Source organism: Lutjanus erythropterus, chromosome 24, assembly GCF_056507025.1.
Source record: "Lutjanus erythropterus isolate fLutEry1 chromosome 24, fLutEry1.hap2, whole genome shotgun sequence".
NCBI classification, from domain to species: domain Eukaryota; kingdom Metazoa; phylum Chordata; class Actinopteri; order Lutjaniformes; family Lutjanidae; genus Lutjanus; species Lutjanus erythropterus.
In genome coordinates, this window is record NC_139340.1 from 9,270,010 (window position 1) to 9,291,582 (window position 21,573).

A 21,573-nucleotide genomic window follows, 5' to 3' on the forward strand; every position below is an offset into this window, starting at 1 on the left:
AAGGTTCAGTTCCATTCAGATCAGTCAGAGTTAAAGTGCTGCTCTTGTGCCTGTTAACTCATTGCAAAGGGATGGGACCTTTGCCATTTCATATTAGTAATGGCTGCTGGGAAAAAGATGTATTTTCAACAGCTCTCTTTCTAAGCTACCTCCATGATACCTGAAGCAGAAACCCAGTGGAAATAAACACTCTGTGCAGATTGACAATATTGATTTTAAATGTTTAACTGTATAAATGAAAGAGACACATGAACTTAGATGGTCAAATCTTTATTCAATGGTAACTCAGTAATGTTAATTACTTTTTTTTTTCAAGATAAATGAAATCAAAATAGCAGTAGTAAAAAAGTAGCTAAACTGACAGAGCCGTATGCAACGTCCAATCCTCTAATGTGGGACAGATGAGCTTTCTGACTTACTGGCAGTGCGTCATGTGCTTCACAGTGCTGCTTCCACAAGCTAACTTTCTCTCATCACCTTGAATGATTGAGCTAGAATGAGATCCTACAGAGGAAAAACAAACATTTCTTCAGGCGTCATGACTCAAACAGAAGCCTGAACAACTGATAATAACCAGACATAATAAATCAGCTTTTTTTTTTCCACTGTCAAATAATAACCAGCATGATTACATGCTACAGGATGTACCTGTTATTTTGTGTAACAGTTTGAAGATGCTGCAGCTTTTATTTCATCTCAACCCATTTAAAGTGGTTTTTAAATACAAGTTTGTACTCGGACATCACTGGATTCATTATAAGTTGTGAACACTAGCCTCAAAAATAAAAATGCAGCTTCTACAAGCCAAGACAACAGACAATACTGACCACAGAGAAAGAAAAGAGCTATTTAATACACATGCATGTGTTCTCATTCATATCATGAATGGGGATCAAGTGAAGATAAATAGTTCCAGTTTACTCCTCCCCTCTATGCATTGTCGAAGTATTAAGCTCAAATTTAGTATTTAGCAAAATGCGCCATGTAAGCACAATGAAAATCAAACAAATAAAGGCTTTAAACTAGCTTTACAGCCCAGTCTATTTCTGTTTATAATGTGCTTAATGCCTTGGTCACACTACATGACTTTCAACATCGTCAGATCGCCGTACTGTTCACACTACAGGACGTCTTGTAATCGTGAATCATGAAGTCGTTGTGGTTTACACGCTACGTGAGGAGGAGCAGCGATGACTCTGTGCTCTCCAAACTGTTTTGTCACAAAAAAAAAATCACAAGAAGTAACATTAGATTAGTAATAGTGAAACTTCAGTGTGCCGTCACTGATTTGTGACTTTCCTCGTTGTTCAATCAGGACTATAATCCTGTAGTGTGAATTTGGGATTTGTGGTGCATACAGTATTATTATTATTATTACAGTTTTGCAATTAATTTAGTTATCACACAGGGAACCTGAAGCCTTTGGGGCCTTGAGGCAGTTGCCCACTCTCCCAGTTGGTAATCTAGCCCATGACTCATGGGACATAGAAGCAACAGAAACTTTTTTTGTCAAAGAAAATTTTAAACTAAATGTTAGGGAGTCTGGACTTAAATCTTTACACTATTTTTTCTTGTTCTTGTGCTTCTCTTGTTTTAAGACTGAGCTATACAGTGTAAGATTCTGTTTAAGGGCAACTTTTTTGTGTTTTTTTTTCCAAATTTAGCTTGAAATTAATATAGCAGCAGATGATGAGAATTTGGCAGAAAAGCCAGGAAAGCTGATTGCAGCGGCAAATAGATTTAGCATTAGACACACATATCTATTATACACTGACTGGGAAACCTGTTTTCAGCGTTTGCATAATAAAATCATGATATAAGAGTAATGTAACACAAATAAAAAGGCTGACACCTCCAGTGCTAATGGGGAAGCCAGTTAACACGCCCCTCATACATACTTCGGGTGCATATTTCCCTCTATACAAGTGTTATACAAGCTAACAGCCTGTATAAATACGACAAGACATTAACTACAGGCAACACACTAATCTCCTTTAGAACATACAAGCACTATTATTGAATGGGGACCCACCAGAAGAGGCCAGCAAGCTCATGGGGCCCTGAGTCATAGGTTGAATAACAGTGCTTCAGGTGTATTTTCCTTCCTTTCAGAATACTTTTTAGCCCTGTTTTGTTTTTTTGTTTTTTTTTACTGACAACATACCGTGGTTGGTGTAGGTGAAGCCCTCAGATTAACGAGGGCTGGATGTGTTTTTTTACATTCAAAAATAAAAAGCTGCAAACAGCAACAGTTCTTTTCTACACAACAACCAAATCACAGACAGACAGACAGTACCAAAAGTGAAATAATCCCCAGATAACACTGTTAGAAGTCATTACAGGAACAACACTGTGGGTGCAAAATTCTTGTTTAGAAACGTCTGAATGTAAGCAGTGAACACACCAGGGGCTGGCCTGTGAAATGTGAGCTTTGACTTGACTACACGTCCACCACAGAACAGCTGCAAAGGTGAAGCTGTGACATCAAACAGCAGTGAACATGAACAGAAGGAGATGTGAAGCAGCACACATGCCAGCGGTGTGTGAACTCTACAGCTGACTGACGTACACACATGTAGCACCCTTGCAAAAAAAAAATCAACAGTCGGAAATGTTCAAAATAAATCAATTCAGAAGTCGTTTTCCCTTGTCAGTCCCTCAGTAACTCTACATGAGGAAAACGCAAGCATGACCTGTCAGAACGATGCTGCATTCATGTCATGTGGGAACAATCAGCATCCACTTTACTTTGATGGTCTTGTACAGGACTTAATTTGCACCTGACCGGCGTAATCTCATAAAACACACAAGCTTACTCATGGTACATTTCAGTTTTTTTTTTGCAAAATATCAACACAAAACAAAAATATCCAGCAAAGTCTCCTGCCAGTACTACAATCAAACATTAGTAAATGTTATTTCTTACACTTCAAAACTTCATTTTCGCCCCCAAACCTCAAATTTACAAGCAGTACATATCATTTGATGGCTAAACTGAGGAGATTTTTCCTCTACAAAGTTCATATGTCCTGTCTTTTCCCACGGGACATGAATGCAGCATTCAACAGTATGTTTTCTCTCTCCGTCTTATGAAATGCTCGTCTACAGGACATCGCAGCACCCTCAGGCGCATTCCCAAAGTCCCCAAACCTTCTTCAAAGCTCTGAGAGCGTGTTGAGCTCTTGACCAATCACTTCAAGATGAAATGTTACAGCCGTCACACTGCGCCCACTGCATGTCATCGCTCACTGCTCGACTCCGGGCGTGTAGTCGGGGCGTCGTGTCTGGATGATCTTTGGCCGTGGGGGGCGGGGCTTGTCGTCTTGGTCACTGTCGTCGGCGGCCGAGCTGTCTCCACGCTCGTCCTCACAGACGTGGACGACCACGCTGGGGGTGGTGGGTGTGGCAGTGTGGAGCTCATACTTCTCCCCTGGGAATCAGACATAGAAGAGCGGTGCGTTTATGTACTGCTGTGTATCTGTCTTCCATTGTAATGGTGAGCAAGTTTCAAGTTTGTGATGCGGGCTGTGATGCAGCTGTGACGCATCACCTTGGAGACCCATTATTGGCTGATTCAGTGGGCAGACATAATTGAAGTTTTTATTATACAACACTGAGGAATGACTGCAGAAGAATCACACTTTAACTACGCAAAGAGGTATTTTTAGTTCCTTTAAACAAAGCTCTTAGCAAATAGCCTTCACTAAGTTGTTTGCTTACACGCAAAGTCTTGCTTTCACTACTCAACAATGTCATGTTCAGACATGCAGCTCCCCCACGTCTTGTAAAAAACACAAACACAATTTTGCATGTAGTGTTATGATTCACAACAACCAAACTACTAATACTTTCATGCCAGTGGGAACGGTCTAAATGCGGCTATGTTAGGCGAGGTTGTAGTTTTGCTGTTACTGTATCGTTGTGCAGACATCCTGGACGGTCTGGACAGAGAGTGAGAACTGATGACTTGTGCACTAATTTTTGATCAATACCCCTTATCATTCTAAAAATGGAGATAAAGCTGTACAGAAGTGGAGCAATTCTTTTATCATTGTCTTTGCAATTAACAGCTGCATGAATTGCAGGTCGTGCGCTTTACAAAATTCATACAAACATGTAATGCATCTTTTAAGATGAAGTAATATATACCTGGTCCTAGCTTTGAGATGGCACACAGCAGGTCGTAGTTGATGACTGGTGTGGCGTCCTGAGACTGTTCCCAGCCAACCGGAGGGGAGGCAGGAGGCGAGATCAGGAACTGCTTCTCTGGTTTGGGGGGCTCCAGCCGAGGACTCCCTATGTGGACAGACTGCAGACACAAGGACAGGTGTGAGTCTTGGTGACACGTGATTATTCTTTATTCTTGTCTGTGTTTTGCCCTATTTATTTTTAATTTATCTGAAACTCAATATGGTTGTAAATGAGGGCAACCTCAATGATTCTTTGAGTTTAAATGAAGGTTTGAAATTAAATGAGTTCAGGAGAAAAAGGAGTTTGATTAAAAATAGACTCAACCACTTTGAATGTAGGTGGCTCAGAAGTTATATGATTTCTTTTTATCTGTAGACATTTTAAACTTTTTTTTAACGTTAAGATAAAGCAGATTTTAACTCAATTTATTTTAAAGGCAGAATTTATTCACATTGGATCATTTTTCTTATTTCAAGCTGTTACGTTGTCTTTGTGTTTGTATCCAGTACGAGTCAGGCTCTATTTGGTAGGAGTTATTAAATTATTATGTTAAATGAAGCTGGTGGTTTATGATTGCTGAAAGATGAGGGGGTCAGTGACACCACTGTCATAAAAAGTGACATGATGGAAAAAAAATACCTTTGGAAAATAAAAATGGTTTGGTGAAATGTACATATCTCATGTAATTATTTATTTCATAATTAAATTATTAATCTAATATTGAACACTTCGGGGCTCCATATGAAATGGCAGCCAGAGGCGAATGTACAGATATTGTGAAAACTGCAAAGACAGTCAGCTTGTTTATAGCAAAGGCACAAGCGAGATTAAAGTGTCTGAGTGGACTCAGGTGGCCTTTTTAGATCAATGCAGCAGGTGGAAAAAGGTGAACTTCAAAGACATTACCTGGGCAAAGTAGAGCCTCATCTCTTTGCCGTTGAAGTCGGTCTTGTGGAGTCGGAGTCTGGCCTCGGCCGCAGCCAGAGCATCAGTGAAACTGATCCTGACTCGCCGGAATGACTTGAAGTACTGGAACTGCACCTCCGGGTCGAACGAGCGGAACAAGCCTTCGAAACTGGACTGGAAAGACACAGGGAGAGGAGACTGAAATGATGATTGAAATCAGAAGAATTAGACCAGCTTCTGCACCACCTCCTCCACTTCCACTCAGTTTGTTCCCTTCGGCTCCTCTTATCTATAAATACTAAACACTGTGGGCCAGAGGCAGCCATGAATACAGTTATGAGACTTGAAGTCGCTATGAATAAAATTTATAAAAATAGCCCCTATTACCAGACACTATATCTGTCCCTCCTCTGAGCTCAAGAGAGCCTGCAGCCTATGTGAGTGTCTGTGTGTGTGAGCGACTATGGCCTCAATTTTAGATGTCCAATTATTGTCACAGACACTAATTAATAGAGAAAAATGAAATAAGACGGCTGACCTTGGCTATCATTTCCAAGACGACACACGCACAAACAGTCCTGTCTGACAGAAGTCTATTAAGCTTATCGGAAATTATGGCTGCTGCTTTATTGCGCCCACATCTTGGAGCAGCAGGTATTCAAACACACACATTAAAGTGTTTGATGAAATAGTTAACCTTGTAGAAACCGTCTCTCCAAAGCAGGCCACTCAGTCTTCTAAGTCAGTGTGTACACAACAAGAAAGAGTGATGAGCTACTGCAGACCCCAGCAGACGACCATAACAGCGCTGGAGTGTAGGGTTCTCCACATAATGATCATGTCTGCACGGCCCAGCCACTGAAATGACTCCCTGCCTGAGTTAAGTGTTGGTTTCTCTTCACTTAAGCTGCTGTGGCACAAACAGCCTTTGTTACAAACTCTCGTGCCTTGTCACATTATTTCACAAAACACACTGTAGCTGAAGGAACATTCTGGGAAAAATCACATTCAGAATCAGTGTGTGAATGTAGAATGATGTGCAGGCAAGATTGCAGCATATTATCTAATTCAAAATGATATTTTTAAACAAATTTTGCCTTTAACAAGTACTGTGCTGCCTGCTATTATAAAACTGGCCACTACTAACTGTCACTTTTAATTAGTGGCAGGCCAAAATAACACTTTGGATCACTTCAGATGAAACAAGTATGACTCTGTAACATCAAACAACCTTGAGTGGATTGCTTCTGCAGTCCCAACAAATCCATCCAGTAATATGCCTTTTGTCTAGCAGATCACGTCAAATGAAACAAACTGTTGCAGTCATCCCGTTTACAATATCTGGATAAAAATAGCATTTCACGAGTCATCCCTGCTTCCTGCAGTGAACAGTCAGCGTGTTGTACCCACTGGACTGCACTGCAGCACAAGACAAATCACTGGCCGTGGACTTGTGCAGTGAGTCATGATGAAGTCAAAGGAGGAAGGAGTACACAGCCTTGGCCTCAGGAGGCCACTGAGCTGCTCATTATCACACAAAAACCCACCACACGCGAGACACTTAAACCGAACCTCATGTAACTCTGTTCTCTTTGTGAGATTCAGATAATTCTGCTTGTCTATATCAACAGTTTCCCTTCCCAGAATCTTTGAAACGGCTCAGCAGGACCTCGGAGGAAAATCAAAAATACATCGACATGAAGAGATTTAAGACGCAGAGCAGAATACATATGAATGTCTGTAGAGACTGTAGTTTTCAGTCTACCTGCCTCGTGTCTGGACTGTCTTCATTACGTCAAATACAGCTTGGCAAGAGGACAGGGATGACAAGTCTGTATGGTCATCCTGTTATTCACATTACTCAAAATTTACTATCAAATGTTTGAATGGAGACTTGTAGTATTGGCCACGTGATGGCCCAAATGTAATTTGAGTAGTTTTCTTCATTCTAAAGCTGAAACGAATCATTAATCTATATTATAAAAAATGTCAAACATTCTCGAGTTCCAGCTTCTCAAATGTCAGAATTTGTGCTGTGCTGTAAATCTAATATCTTTGGGTTTTGGACTTTTAGTTGGACAAGATATTTGAAGATGTCCCTTTAAACTATTTTAGTTAAACCCTTCCTGCCTGTTAAACAAGCATATCTTTCACACTCCATGCCTCCAGTTTACAGTCCAGGTTTCTTGCTGTTAATTTACAGTCTCAAAGACTGCACAGAGATCTTTTAAAATACCAAAGTCAATAACACTTAAAAATCAGTTTTGTCCTGATTGCTTTTGATAAGAGCTAGCTCAAACATGCACTAAATATTTATAATCTGCTGCAAAAAGTGAGAGATTGTGACTTGCTACATTACATCCAGGTTAATGCCACTGTCCTCCATAAATGAGGAATTAGTTAACAATGTTACCTGGCATGCCAAGAATTCTTGTTTTGTCATAATTTGATCTCTTACTTAAGGTTACCTGTTGCAATTTCATTTTCACTCTTTCCACACAGCGTGTCAGAGACTGTTTATCTAGACTTGTACTGTACAATGTCTAACAGTTGGTTAGCTGTAGGCACTTGCTGCCTTTTGTTGATAGTTGTAGACATACGCACATCCATAGCTCATTCTCATCGGATCTGCACAAATCGAGTTGGTAACCTATTTTGGTTTCAAAATGGCACATTTCGCAGAAAGGTGAGCCAGAGAGCGCAATATTTGGCTTATGTATCAGTAGTTTCCCACTGGAAAAGGATGTCTGATGGCAAGTTAAAACTGTGAAAATATTCTAAATATTGCATACACTTAAACTGATATTGATTATTTTAGGTTGGCCCTTTTTAAGAGGCAAAAATACATTTTGTTGCTGACCCTGTCCACAGCAGTACTTTGCTCAGCTTCCGTGCTGGTACAGCTCTTTGACTCTACAACCTGGGGGCGTGTCGACTGCAATCCGCTGTAGGTAAAACACTATCGATATCTCATACAACCTCACCTTAAATAATATGAACTGCCCTTTAAAGTTTTATTCAACCAGATGAGTCCCACTGAGATAACAAAATCCCTTCTTGAAGGGAACCTGGTTTGTAAAAGGAGTACTAAAAGCAGACCGCTCTCTTTTACCTGCGCCTCAGGACGGCTGAACACTTCCTGGTTGGTCACCGACGCGACCAGGCAGAAGCGGTTACACTTGGTTGTCTTGATGTGCATGATGGGCAATCCGGGGAGCCGAAGCCTTTTCCACCTGATACCTGAAGTCAGGGCGCAACGGGACGCTGAAACGGTCTTCAGCGGTGGCAGGGATGATGGCGGTGATGATGATGGAGAGGAAGGGGGAAATCGGGGGGATCGGAGGAGCGTTGCCTTCCCCAGGGTGACAGACGAGAGGGAAGTGATAGATGCTCCTCAACAGGAATCAGGTCAGTTTTGTCCAGACCACGTGGATCTTTTCCGTTGTGGTAAAGCGGTGGTTTCTCTTCCTTTGTCTTCACACTGAAGATGAACACTACACTGCATTCAAGTCCGCTCAGTTAGCACATAACCTCCTAACCCACATTCCAAGGTTATCTGTCAACTGCAACTGACAGACACAATCCAGTATTTAATGCTTGGCTTTCTCCTCTTCTTCCTCTGTCTTTAGCCCCGTGTCCAGGTAATATTCAGTGTTTTCCTTCTTCCTTCAGGAGGTCTCAGCGATCCAGCTCTGCAGCAGATTGCAAACTGAAGGAATTTTCCAGAGATTTGGGTGTGGGGAGCTGAAAATGTCATTCAGCCTCTTTTAAGCTCACTCTCTCCTCTCTCTCCCTCTTCTTCTGCTCCACAGCCGCTTAAATGAGACCCTGCCAGCCGATGACGCATTACCCACAATCCCCTCCCTCTCCTCATGCTGGTCTCATTCATTCGTTCATTCACTGCAAGCCAATCGGCTGTGGAAGAGGGCGGGGCAGCCTCTTTTATTTTTTTCTTCCTGTCCCTCTACTGACAGATACTAGGCAATGCTGACTAATCAGACAGAAAGAAGGGCAGTATGTGTGTGTGTGTGTGTGAGTGGAGAGAGAGAGAGAGAGAGAGAGAGAGAGAGAGAGAGAGAAAGAGAGACACTGGAAAATAATGACATAACCGCTGAGCAAACTGACGCATTAATCTACTTTCTGTTGCATTTAAACTCAAGACAAAAATCCTTTGTTAGATGGAAAATGTCTCACAAAGAGCCTTTCACTTCTTGATTTCACACACACAACCAAAGGCGGATCACCTGACTCCCTAGTGCACGGATCAAGACGTGGAAAACACATGTCAGTCTTAGTAAATATGGATGAAGCCGAGACAGACGGACAAAGGAAGACAGAGAGAGGACAGCTGACAGACAAAGAGCAGAGAGAGGAGGCAGGAATAGAAAAAAAAAACTAGTGGAAAGAGAAGGAGAGACATGACTGGTGGGAAGAATGTAGGATGGAGGGATGAAGGGATAAAAAGCAAGAGGTGGGAGAGAGGTGGTGCTCATGGAAAGTATGCAGTTTGATAACATGCTTTTATGAGGTATAAATAGCAGAGAGCTTGAAGTGGAGGGGAAGTGTGCGAGTGTGTGTGCAGCCAGCAGTTGGAAAAACAGGACCAGACTGCGCAGCAAATTCACCGACATTTGCACCTGCGTGAGAGCACTTAAACACTTCGTGGTTGGAAGGAAGAGGTGGACACAGTTGAGACAAAAGCACAGTCGTGTTTTGTTGCGTTTAACCGTCTATAAAATCCCACATTTATAATCTAGAGGGGCTAAACTGCAGCTTTTATTTTTAGACAATGACATGCCCAGCAGCCCATTATTCCACCAGTTGAACTAATCGCCACAAAATGCTTTTACGCTTGCTTTCAGTGGAACATCAATTCTGCAGTAAAAAGTGACACAGAGGCAAGTACACATTAAACTTGACTTGACATCATTTGTAAATTGTCCGCCTGCTATAATGTAAGATATCATGCGGTTCTGCACTCCAAAACAACAATTTGCTGAGCAACAGAAATAACAAAAAATCACTTAACCCCCGTGTTTTGCTGACCACGGTTTTACCTCATGTTGGTGTACGTACGAGAGCTTAGAGCTGCAACAATTATTCAATTAGTTAACTATTAAATTAATCCTCAGCTATTTTGGTAATCAATTAATCGCCTTTTTTTAAGACAAAAATGTCGAGATTTCAGCCTCACAAATGTGAATATTTTCAAGTTTTTTTTACTCCTTTATGAAAACTGAATATCTCTGGGTTGTGGACAAAACAAGACATTCGAGGACGTCATCCTGAGCTTTAAGAAACAGTGACATTTTTCATCATGTTCTGGAATTTTATAGCTCAAACAACTAATCTGACAGATTAATCAACAAGGAATAATTGTTAGATTAGTGAATTAACTGATTAACTGATCAAAAGCAAATTAACTTCCATCTATTTTGATAACTGTCAGATTAATCGATAATGAAAATAATCAGCAGCAGCCCGAGTCGGTACAAAAATCAAGCAGCTTTTTTTCCTTTCAAATTCCCTTTCCCTCTTTTCTTCTCAGGTGTTACTAATGACATTAATGATGATGCCTCTGTTCTATTTAAATGCCCCAGTGAGTCATAGCAGTCTGACAGTGGTTGACAGACACTGCAGAGCGGACGGTTTTACAGTGGCAATGTTTTCCATGAGCCGAGACAGAGTGTACCATCTTCCCTCATACAAAACCACCTGTTATCACATAGCTAAAGATCCACACATAAGTCATGTGATAACACTGAGCAAACGCCATCTATCGCTGAGGGCCACACGGTGCGGCTGAAAAGTTTTGGAAATTTTCCAGTAAGTGGAACTGAATGGTTTTAATACTACTGGTTATAAAACAGTCTCCTCATGCCTGCTACCAGGTTGGATTCTCCTTGATGAGATGATGGAGAAAATGGTCGGATTTGAAAGGGCTCTTCACTGATCTAAAATTGGCCCTATGTAATACGCTTATTTTATTTATGAAATGCTGTGCTGAAAATGTTCAAAAAGTACCGAAACACACACTGAAATAATTTCACCAAGTTTTATACTGACAACTTCTCAATGAATTGAAATTGTACTGTATTTTTAAAAGCGCGGCAATCAAACACAGCCTTAATGTGATACTTACTGGCAGGAATTTTATCACGGTTTGTCGTGAAACAAATTATCATTCATCCCTACTACTAAAGGATATCTTACTGTAGTTTTATTATGAAGAAAATTACTGTTTACAAGCAACTTAATCTGTTAGTTGTAGGCTTACATGAAACCTAGGTGTATAAGCATTGAAAAAACAAAGTTTACTTATTATTAATCTTACCTAGTCATAAACAGATACATTACCAAATTGCCAAATATATCTAATTAATGTATTTGTCTACATTGTACAAATCCAGTTGTTAAAACTGGAGCAACTGGAGGACACCCATGCAAGCATGGACACAACATGGAAACTCAAAGAGCCTGAGCAGGGTTTGACCCCAGGACCTTGTGGCTGTGAGATGACAGGTAACACAATCTCATAAACATGCAGTGACATCTGCCCGGTGGTCTAGTTGGAACGTGCCTGTCGTAAACTATTAGAGCTACATAGCAAAATACTGTACATGTTTCCTGTCCTCACTGAGTGCAGGTGTTAATGCACAGTGAAATGACTAATTGCACTGTCCTGTGTGTGCATGTGTGTTGGATGGAAAATGCGTGTGTGGAAAATAAAGTGGTGTAATGTCAGTGAGCCTCCCGACAGTGAAGCTGATGCTCTCATGTAAGTGTTGTTTGTTGATGTTAAACATTACCGTGTGAGCATGTGTGTGTAGGTGCTAATCATCTCCAGACCTCAACCTCACCCTGCTGTGGCCGCTATGCGAGTGTGTGTGTGTGTGTGTGAGAAAGAGTGTGCGCGCTCAGCCCCGCATTTTTTCCATCCCTATGTTTTTGTTTCATCTTCCCATTTTTTCCATTCCCTCACTGGACAGATAGGCAGGCAACGCACTGACAGACAGACAGGTGTGCACATGCACTGTGCACACGCCAACAAATCCTGATTGTGTAACACTTACTGGACACAGCGCTGTGTTACCGGCCAGCTGCTACATTTTTATTGCATCATGTTTTTCTTTCCAGTGCCGAGGTGAAAGTTATATGGTCCAACAAACAAGTGATATTTGAAAGCTAATACTGGTGCACACTGGTGGTGTAGAAGCTAGAGCTTGACCCATACTGCCTTTCTGATGCCAATACCAATATAGATACCTGAGAATAACAACTCTCTAAGGAATAGTTCAACATTTTGCTTGATCACTTTCTTAGTTAGATGAGAAGATTAATAAAACTCTTAAGTCTTGTAAATCTGTAGCTACCACAAGGAACTAATTAGCTAAGCTCAGAATAAAGGGTGGAAACATGGAAGCGGCTAGCATGGCCCTGTCTAAGGCAACAACAACATTTTTGTTTTAAAATGCAAATGTTTCTCTGCGTTTAAGCCTACTGTCAACACAACCGCAGTGTTTTACGACACTTTAAATGGAGACACTTGGAAAAGCTGCTGGCCCTTTTTCAGGTTTAACACTCCCTTATTCCTCACACCAAGACCCAGATGGTGTGAGGCTGGCTGTTGCTTGATCGCTTGGGTTTTAATGCTCTTTTACTTACTTTCTGTTTTAAAATTCTTTTAAAAGTTCATGTCTCTGGATGTCTAGTTTGTAACTGATCTTCATCCGTCTTTTAATCTGTGCTTCGGTGACGCTTTACTGGACTTTGCTGTCAGCTGAGTCAACAGCCATGGCAGCGGGTGAGCATTTTTAATGCTGTTTCATTCATTCTGTGGTAGCTGCTCAGGAACTGATCTACAGTGTGGCATTACTCTCCACATCTAAAGGTCACGTCTTCATTGATAACATTAAATTATTTCACTTCAATGAACGAGGGGGCAACAGAAAAACAAGACTGCAAGATTTTGCAGCAAAAAAGGTGAACCTAACTCGACTTTTGCAGCATCATCCAGCAGCATCTACACTGTACTAACCGATCTTAAAGGGGTGTAAGACATATATATAACCATCACAGTATATCACAATATGATGAATTATAAATGAATACGTATTGTATTGCCAGATTCTTGCCAATTCACAGCCCTACAATCTAATACATGAAAGCACACATTCCTGTACAGTGACAGGTGTACTTCTACTGTTTACCTGACAATGGACACACCTTAAAATAAAATGATTGTTACTGTAGTAATTTTTAACAGTAGTAAAATCATGTGTCATAGTATTACGAATCGCCCTGCAGTGTTGTTGTTGTCTCATGAGAATTAAAAACATTTGTGGAATTTGTAATTTCCTGCTCCAGCAACACGGCCTCACCAAACAGCCTTTTGCATTGTGTTATTGCTATCTTGGGAGCTCCTGAGAAACCTAGTGAGTGTTTTTTTTTTTACTACTGCTGTTGTTTCTAATATTTCTGTTTCAATTTCCTTCTAATTATTAGCTGATGATTAGGTCTACACTGATCAGTCTGTGATAAGCTGTGATAAGCTTTCCACAAGAAGACCTGGGCTGCACACCTGCTAGCAGTGCACACAGCCTGGTCGTGTGTTGCACTGTTTGCAGGTGGACCTCTTCTGTGGCAGGTGAAGAAAAGCTGCTGGCAATCTCTTTATTGAAGGAGACACGTGGCCATTAACCCTCACCAGGTCAACAGTTGAGTGCAAAGACTAACTATGGCCTCTGCTCTGTGATCCCATCATGCTCCTCGCGAGGGACTCGCCACTTCTCATACAAGTCAGTGGGAAGAAGCAGCTTCACCTCACTTCTTGCATTTGACAAGAACAAGAGTGAAGAAACTGGTTCTGGATAAAAACTGTCCATAAAAAATAAATACAGCTATTCTGTTAGGTATTTTTTATATTTAACATGATGCTGAACTAAGTTTCCTAACAAATACACTGCAAAGCTAATTTCTTTTGGAAAAATATTAGTTACAAACCATTACAACGTAACACAACACAATATAAAATGTCTTTTTCAACTAACCAAGAGGTCTAGCTTGTTTTTCATTGGAAACACCACATTACAATTCAGGAGAAAAGTGGACAAATGCTTTTAAATATTAGTGTCTGAATAGCTACCTAAAGATACAACAGTTTCCATGCATAATCTGCAGACTGTGTTCTAATCATCATGTAAGTTTTTTAAAAAACGTATCATGTCTAAACTATGGACAAACACATAACCCCCTCAGTACTCTGTTTCAATCTATCCGCTTCTTTGACCTCAGAGAGACAGACTGTTCTTTTAGGTGGATTCCAGCTCCTTCAGTGTAAAAATTCCAGTGACAAATCCTCATTTTTAAACCCCCACATCTTTCCCACCACAAAATCCACTTTCAGCCAGAGAGGCGTCAAGTTACGGAAGCCAGACTCCACTGACAGGCTGTTTCCCTGTGGCTTTGACAAAATTCCACATCAGACCAGGAAAAGATGGCCTGGAGCACGATGACACATCTGTCCCTTTTCCAGCTCTATCCGTCTCTCCCTGAACTTGGGGACAGTTTCAGAACAACAACAATAAATCTCTTCCATCGAATTACACTAACTCTGACTCAGTGCATTTCCAACAAAACAAAACTGCTCAGATTTTCCACTTGGCCTAAAACTTGTTTGTCAGTTAAGATGAATGCATCTATCCATCCATGTCTAACCTGTAAGACAAGTGATGCTAATCACTGGAAACTCTGATCACACATCTACAATCCTGATTATTTGTGTACTTTTGCACAATCTTTGTGATCTCATCCATAGTTGCCACTGGGTGTGTCCTGCTGGAAAAGTCCATGAGACTTTCCAGACCTACATCAGAGTTTTCCCTGACCTAAATCTGTTCTTCCATGCTGGTTTATTAATGCTGTTTTTAGTCTGCTTTCTGCTCCAGTTGGGTTGAGAACAGTTTAACTTGCACAACACATTGGAAAATATACTCTGCTGCATTCCTGTAAAGTGACCTGATTGAAAAACTGTCCTGTTACCTCCAGAGAATAAATCCTCAGTCCTCCACTCCCACATGCTTCAATCATTGATAGAGAATTTACAGTTAAACAATACAAAACAAGATAAATCATTAGTGAGCAAATACAGCATATGAATACGGATTTATCTGTATACCAGTTTCATAATAAGATAATATTACGGTAATGACACCATCAACAGTTTCTGTTACAGTCATTATCATTGTTCTTACAGGGCATGGTGAACACAGCACAGTGCTCCTGCCTTTGTTAGCAGTTTGATTTTGTTTAATCATAAAGGAGCGGCCTTCAACTGGTCAAACAACCATGACAGCACCTCCAACGCCACCTGCCACTGTGGCTTTAGATTGCTATGCTAACACTTGTTAGTTAACTGTATGATTGTAGTTTGTGGTATCACTTTATGTGACTGACAAGGAGGAACACGCTGCCTCAAGATCACAAACATTGTGCTCTTCATTAGGGGACAATCACTAGCTATTTGTTTTCAGTTTCATGTTTTACTGTACATTGCCCATTATCGATTAATCTGCTAATTATTCTTATCCTAAATTTTTAACAATGAAACTGTTTTTATTTAAGTTGTTTTAGTGTGTTTTATGTCCAACAAAGTTGCATCAGACAGTTTACTGTTCTGATAAAAATGGCAAACATGGTGTAAGAAAAGTTCGACTACATTTTGGCACTAATATTAGTATATGAGGACAACATGACTGAATTATGTATTAATTTGAGGAAGGTTAAAGTCTACTCATCGCTCCAAATAGATCTGATGTTTTCATCTGTTGCCATTTTAGGGGACTGAACGCTTCAATGGATGTTTGAGTCACATGTTTCATGTACGTCATAATGAAATAAAAGTGTGTTAAATAATAAGTAAATTTCAGAAATAACAAAATAAGTCCAATGGGAGCAAGTACTGTAATTTAATGTAAGTTCTTCCTTCCTTCTCACCACTGAAGCCACTCTTCCACTGCACACTCATTCCTTAACAGAACAACTGAATGTTCTCATGAATTCATGACACATTCACACACCCAAAGCGGAATATTCTGCCATACGATACATCAGCTGACCTCAAATCCTTGCAGATGCCCAGTGGAAAACCAGCCGGATAATGGAAGAAAGGGAAGAAGGAAAAGAAAACAACACAAGTCATTTTTTTCACCAGATGCCCTTTGCCCCTCTCCTCTGTTGTTTTTCCTTTTCCATCAACGTCAGCACTTATAGCACGCCACCAAACACTGGCTCATCTCACATTGCCCCTGTGTGTACATGTGGCTGCTAAATCACCCGTGTGTTTATCAGCAATTAGCTGTACATGGGCTGTCAGTCCCCACAGGACCCCTTCACAGTTTCACCAAGAACATTATGGTTTCTTTGGCAATGCAATGGAATTCAAACTGTCCTGAAGAAATACGTGGTGTCTTTTCCCCATATAAAACACTTTTCCCTCAAACAGATATTTTCCTAATGATTTAAAGAGCATGATGAGCTCCCTATTGAGTTCCAGGCTGCTTTCCACTGAGTCGGTTTTTCCACTGTCTGACTGTTGTTCTGTACTGTTGATACACCTGAACTCTCTCACACTCACTTACAACACAGCTTTAGTCATTGTTAAAGTCACCAATGTCCCTATGTAACACCCTTGATGTGTCATCAAGTATGACTTCTCATAAAACCCAACTGACTGCAACTTTTCTTTAATGGAAAATTAAGATGTATGTTCATATTAAAACACTCAGCGTTCTAGGTGAATGCCAGGCCTTATTAGCGTGATCTTGTGTGATTTTTTTGGGAAGAGATATGTAAACAAAAAGGCTGACGTGGTGCAAATTTTGCTGTGTTAATCCTTTGCAGTGAGAAAAAACAAAAGCAGAAGTTAAACAAATGCTGCGAACTAAAATTACCCTGAAGAGCTAGAAAGTTTACCGTCATTTGACCATCAGCTACTCAGCTTCTCCATCTCCTTGTAAACTTGTTCCTCTTCTCTTGGAGCCAATTGCTGCTGTTAACACCTTTGACATGCTGGCATTTCTGTGTGGCTGTGACAAGTGATGTTGAATATGAATGTGACGTTACTGTCTATGTCGCTGTGCACATGACATGTGGAGCATGCATAAAAATTTGACTAGCCCAGAATTGGATATCTAACACTGAATGACCTGAAAAACAGCCAATTCCTATCAGGAGCCAATCGACTGGTGCATCCCTGGATATGAATGTCTGTTTTTGGTTTATCCAGTAAATTTAACATCTTAGAAATCATGGTGCAATGTCACATTCACGCAAATATCTAGTAAGTCCAGTATTAACTTAAAGCAATAGTGCACTAAAGATATGAGTTCAGTCCACACGTCAGTTCAAAACTTGTAGCTTGTAACCCCTTTATTTGGGGTTATATATATATGTATAAAATATAAGTGAGAGGAAAATAGCCTCTTAAGCCAGAAGCGGGAGAAACACAGATGTGTGAATATATGGGCAAATGACAGTTGTTGAACTGACGGTGGCTGGCTGTAAAATTTTTAACATCTCTCCTAATCGTACTCCAAACTTGTCTAACCTCGAGGTGCAATGTTTCCAGCGCCATTTTGCTTTAAGCCCCCTGCCCTCGAGTTTAGCATTCATAACTGGTATACAAACACTATAAAAGTTAAAAGGTTTGTCACCAAACTCCAACTAGTGACAGAGCATCGGAAATCATAACTACACAACTAATAAGAAGACATCTGCTACTGCTGACAAATTTTCATGATTTAACTTGAAAAATCTGTAAAACCACTTGAAGTCAAATGTCTAGTGATTTCTGTAAACACTGCTGCAGTCATAGAACTGACTGCACTCATCCACAAGGGCAACGTAGACAATGTCTAGAAAGATTTGATCCCGCTGTGTTGCTGGGCTCCATTGTCACTTTCCAATGAGTCATAACTTGCACTTACAGTATATTCCATTCAGAGACTCGTCTCTGTGAACTGCAGTGATTGTGAGCTCTTACTGACACTAATGTGTGAGAGAAGAATACATTTTTCTACCAAAGCTTGTCTTTCTTCAGCATAAATCACGTCATGTCTTTTATAATCACAAAGATATCTTTTCTACTTCACTTAACATAAAGCAACACATTCTGAAGGTCAACAGTCACAGGTACACAAGAAACACCCTGAAATAGATCCACATGTTATGTGCACTTAGCACCTACGCTACTTATCTGTAGACTGTTTCTAAATCTATGGTTCAGCACAAGTGTTATACAAGACTAATGCCAACTGAATATTATTGGAAACTCAATGATGCATCTCTGTGACTGATGTCATGCTGGTGCCTCATCCACTTGGATAAAATTAAACTGTCCCAAGTTTGTTATTAAGTAACTCAGAATGACTAAAGAACCAGGAAGTGAGTATTTTTTACTGTCAACACAGTCATAATAACCACAGTAATCTTTAACTAGTAACTCCATCTGCTGCTCTAAATCTATTAAAATACAGATGTAGACATGCGAGCCTGCACAGGGTGTCTTCATATATTAGCAAGTTTTCATGCCATAATTTAATTAAATTTTAGATCAACTCTGGAGTAAAACTAAACATCATATAGGCGTAGTCTTCTGAGTAAATTCATCTTGTCAATTCCAAAGTATTCACAGTAAGGCAAAATGACAATAGATGGTTGAGTTAAAGAACAATTGTCCAAATCTGTTTATCGGCAAAAACCTAAAAGACTGTAACAGGATAACATTCAAATTAAACTCTTGTGCTTGGAGTGCGTTTTATACCATTTAGACCACCATTAAGTATTAAGCACAACACCCTCCAAAACAGAATTTAAGATAATCTATTTAAGATTATTTGTGCATTTTAAGGCATGTTAATAGTAAATGTGAATTTAAGACATCTTAAGGACTTCTAATCACCCTGCTGCACAGAAAAGCACCAAGCTCCATTCAAACATCAGCTGATCCTGCGTTTCCTTGTTCATTTTCTTAAAGCCACAGTTCACAGGCCATTACTGTTGATATTTTACTAATCCAAAAGCAACACCCCAAAAGGGAGATATGAGTACTGATGCACAGCATTGTGTTCTTACCTTCAGACTGCCTTCATTGAACAAATCCTCCGGTACTTTGCAGGCTATCAGGGCGTTGGGTAGATCGGTAAACTGGACATCTACAGTCGCCTCCTCTTCACCGCCGTTCTCTGTCTGCTGCATCACGACTTATTATTATCTAATCTGTCTGCCAGAAACACAGGAACGAAACTATTACAGCAAAACAAATACATACAAATGAATAATAAGGCTTGGCTAACGCCCACTGTCCATATCATGGTAGCTGTTAGTGCATAACATAACAAGGATATATTATCATACATGTATTATAATACATACCAATACAGCTGTAGACGTTATTTCATGTTACAGTGGTGTTAAACAGCTCTATCTGCGATGATTTCCTGCAAACAGCCAACAGAGGTAACTTAACGTGAAAGCAGCTCTGGAGTGTATTAGCTTACAAGCTGCACTAAGCTGGCTAGCAAGTTATGCTAACTAGGAATCCGAAATGACACCTTTAAACAAGCGAAACACGCGATATTTTGTTAATGTATTCTCTCCCTTAACTATGGGTGAATGAGGTCGTTTGGCAGCGGATATTGTCATGAACTAAAGCAGCACAATATTCTGTAATATTTACTGTAAATGAACCTCTCGGATAAATTTGTTAGCATGGCGCAGAGGATAAAGGAGATGACGTCAATTGAGCAGCCGTTATGCGTTTCCGGTTTTGCAGTAATTTTTTAAACATTTATTTTTATTTTTTAATTGTTTTCATGTTTCCACTCTTTTGGAACACACAAACAAAACTTTTATGTGTATTAATTTAATTTAATTTAATTTAATTTATTTAAATAAATATTACAAATAGTTATGTGATTTAGGGACATTATTCCAAAATCTTGAATGAATATCTTGAATACAATATTTAACATTTCATATGATGAAATAAATTTAATAAAATTAAATCAGCAATACATTAACGCCAGTCAACAAAGGACATTAATGCAGGTAAAACACCAGGAATCAATATATTAAATATTACTAAAAGCCTTAAAAAGTATGAAAATTATACAACTTACATGAAGTAAAACATGGATACTGAAAACTAGCACAGTTATACCTCCTACTATTCAGACTTTCATCTGCATGCCAATAAATGCCTCGGCATATTCTTTTCCATGGATGATTTATTGGGTGAATATTAAGGGGTAAATTATTCCATTTCTTATTGCTCTGTATATGATGTTACTTTTAATTGAGTTGGTCCTTGGACTGGGTACCACAATATACAATATAACTGTGGGTCTGTGTATATTATTGCAGCTACTTGGTTGAATAGAAATGCTGGCATCTGCAAGTCAGTAGTACCACTAAACAATGTGGCCAAGATTGGGGAAAACCTTTTGCTCAACGGTGAGCCCAGGCCTTATGTTTATTTCTAATTATTAGTTATATTGCTTTAAATTCTTCAAAAAACATTCTGCAGTGTTTTAGATTGCAGCTCTACTCATCCTGTGGTCAGCATAGCATTATTTGAAGTCAAGATTCTGCCCTCTTGTGGCAGGCTCTACTTATTACAGTTTTAAAGAATATTACACAGTTGTCACTGTTATCTAATTTATGGAAGAGAAGCATGAGGAATAAGTGCAGAGAGAGAGAAATATTTTACTTAATTTGAATTATATTTATTTTGATATATAGGCTACAGAAAGACAGACATACAACAAACTGGCTGAAAAGAAAGAACACAATAGAAAGTTATGTCCATTAATATGTCCTGTTAATAAAATAAAGATGAGACAAATAATTGATAGGGTGTTTTACTGATCATGATACCTTAGCTAGAATAGATAATAATGTTTTGGAATCAAAGTAATTATTAAACAAGCTTACAGAATTATTGTAGAAATAGAAGAGAAAGTATGTCAGAATTGTTAACAAAACTTTGAAGGGTAATAATGTGAGTGAGTGAGTGTGTGTGTTTGTGTGCGTGTGTGTGTGTGTGTGTGTGTGTGTGTGTGTGTGTGTGTGTGTGTGTGTGTGTGTGTGTGTGTGTAAAGAACCTCAACTCAAATGGTGCTGGTCCCTGGGTGGCAGAGGGGTTTAAGCTGTTGGTCATGTGGGGATCAGCCTCCATTTAATCCTCTGGAGGGAGAGAGAGAGAGGGAGAGAGAGGTAAACTGTATTTAATGATGTTCAACTTTGCTTAAGGTGCAGTGCTGATTCGAGAGCCTCAAGCAAAGAGCAAAAAGAGTTACAAACCCTGAACCCGTATGCCTGAATAATATATATTGTCTTGTGATCCCTGGAGGCGAAATCCCAGAATCTGGATTTATTTACCTTTCCCTGGAAATTTGGAACTTCCTGAGAATCCTA

General features: G+C 39.8%; 1 protein-coding gene across 2 annotated transcripts; it reads right to left on the reverse strand.

Moving 5' to 3' along the window:
* Positions 1-254: 254 nt before the first annotated feature.
* rcan1b (regulator of calcineurin 1b) lies at positions 255-19,890 on the reverse strand. 2 transcript variants are annotated; one of them, XM_084713432.1, is made up of 5 exons: positions 19,531-19,890; positions 19,231-19,378; positions 5,098-5,271; positions 4,150-4,309; positions 255-3,430 (listed from the first exon to the last, which is right to left on the reverse strand). In XM_084713432.1, the coding sequence occupies exons 2-5, from the start codon at positions 19,351-19,353 to the stop codon at positions 3,246-3,248; spliced, it is 642 nt and encodes a 213-aa protein (XP_084569558.1). In that variant the 5' UTR covers positions 19,354-19,378; positions 19,531-19,890; the 3' UTR covers positions 255-3,245. The 2 variants fall into 2 exon arrangements, with proteins under 2 accessions (XP_084569558.1, XP_084569559.1); XM_084713433.1 differs by lacking the exons at positions 19,231-19,378; positions 19,531-19,890 and adding an exon at positions 8,210-8,650.
* Positions 19,891-21,573: the final 1,683 nt, after the last annotated feature.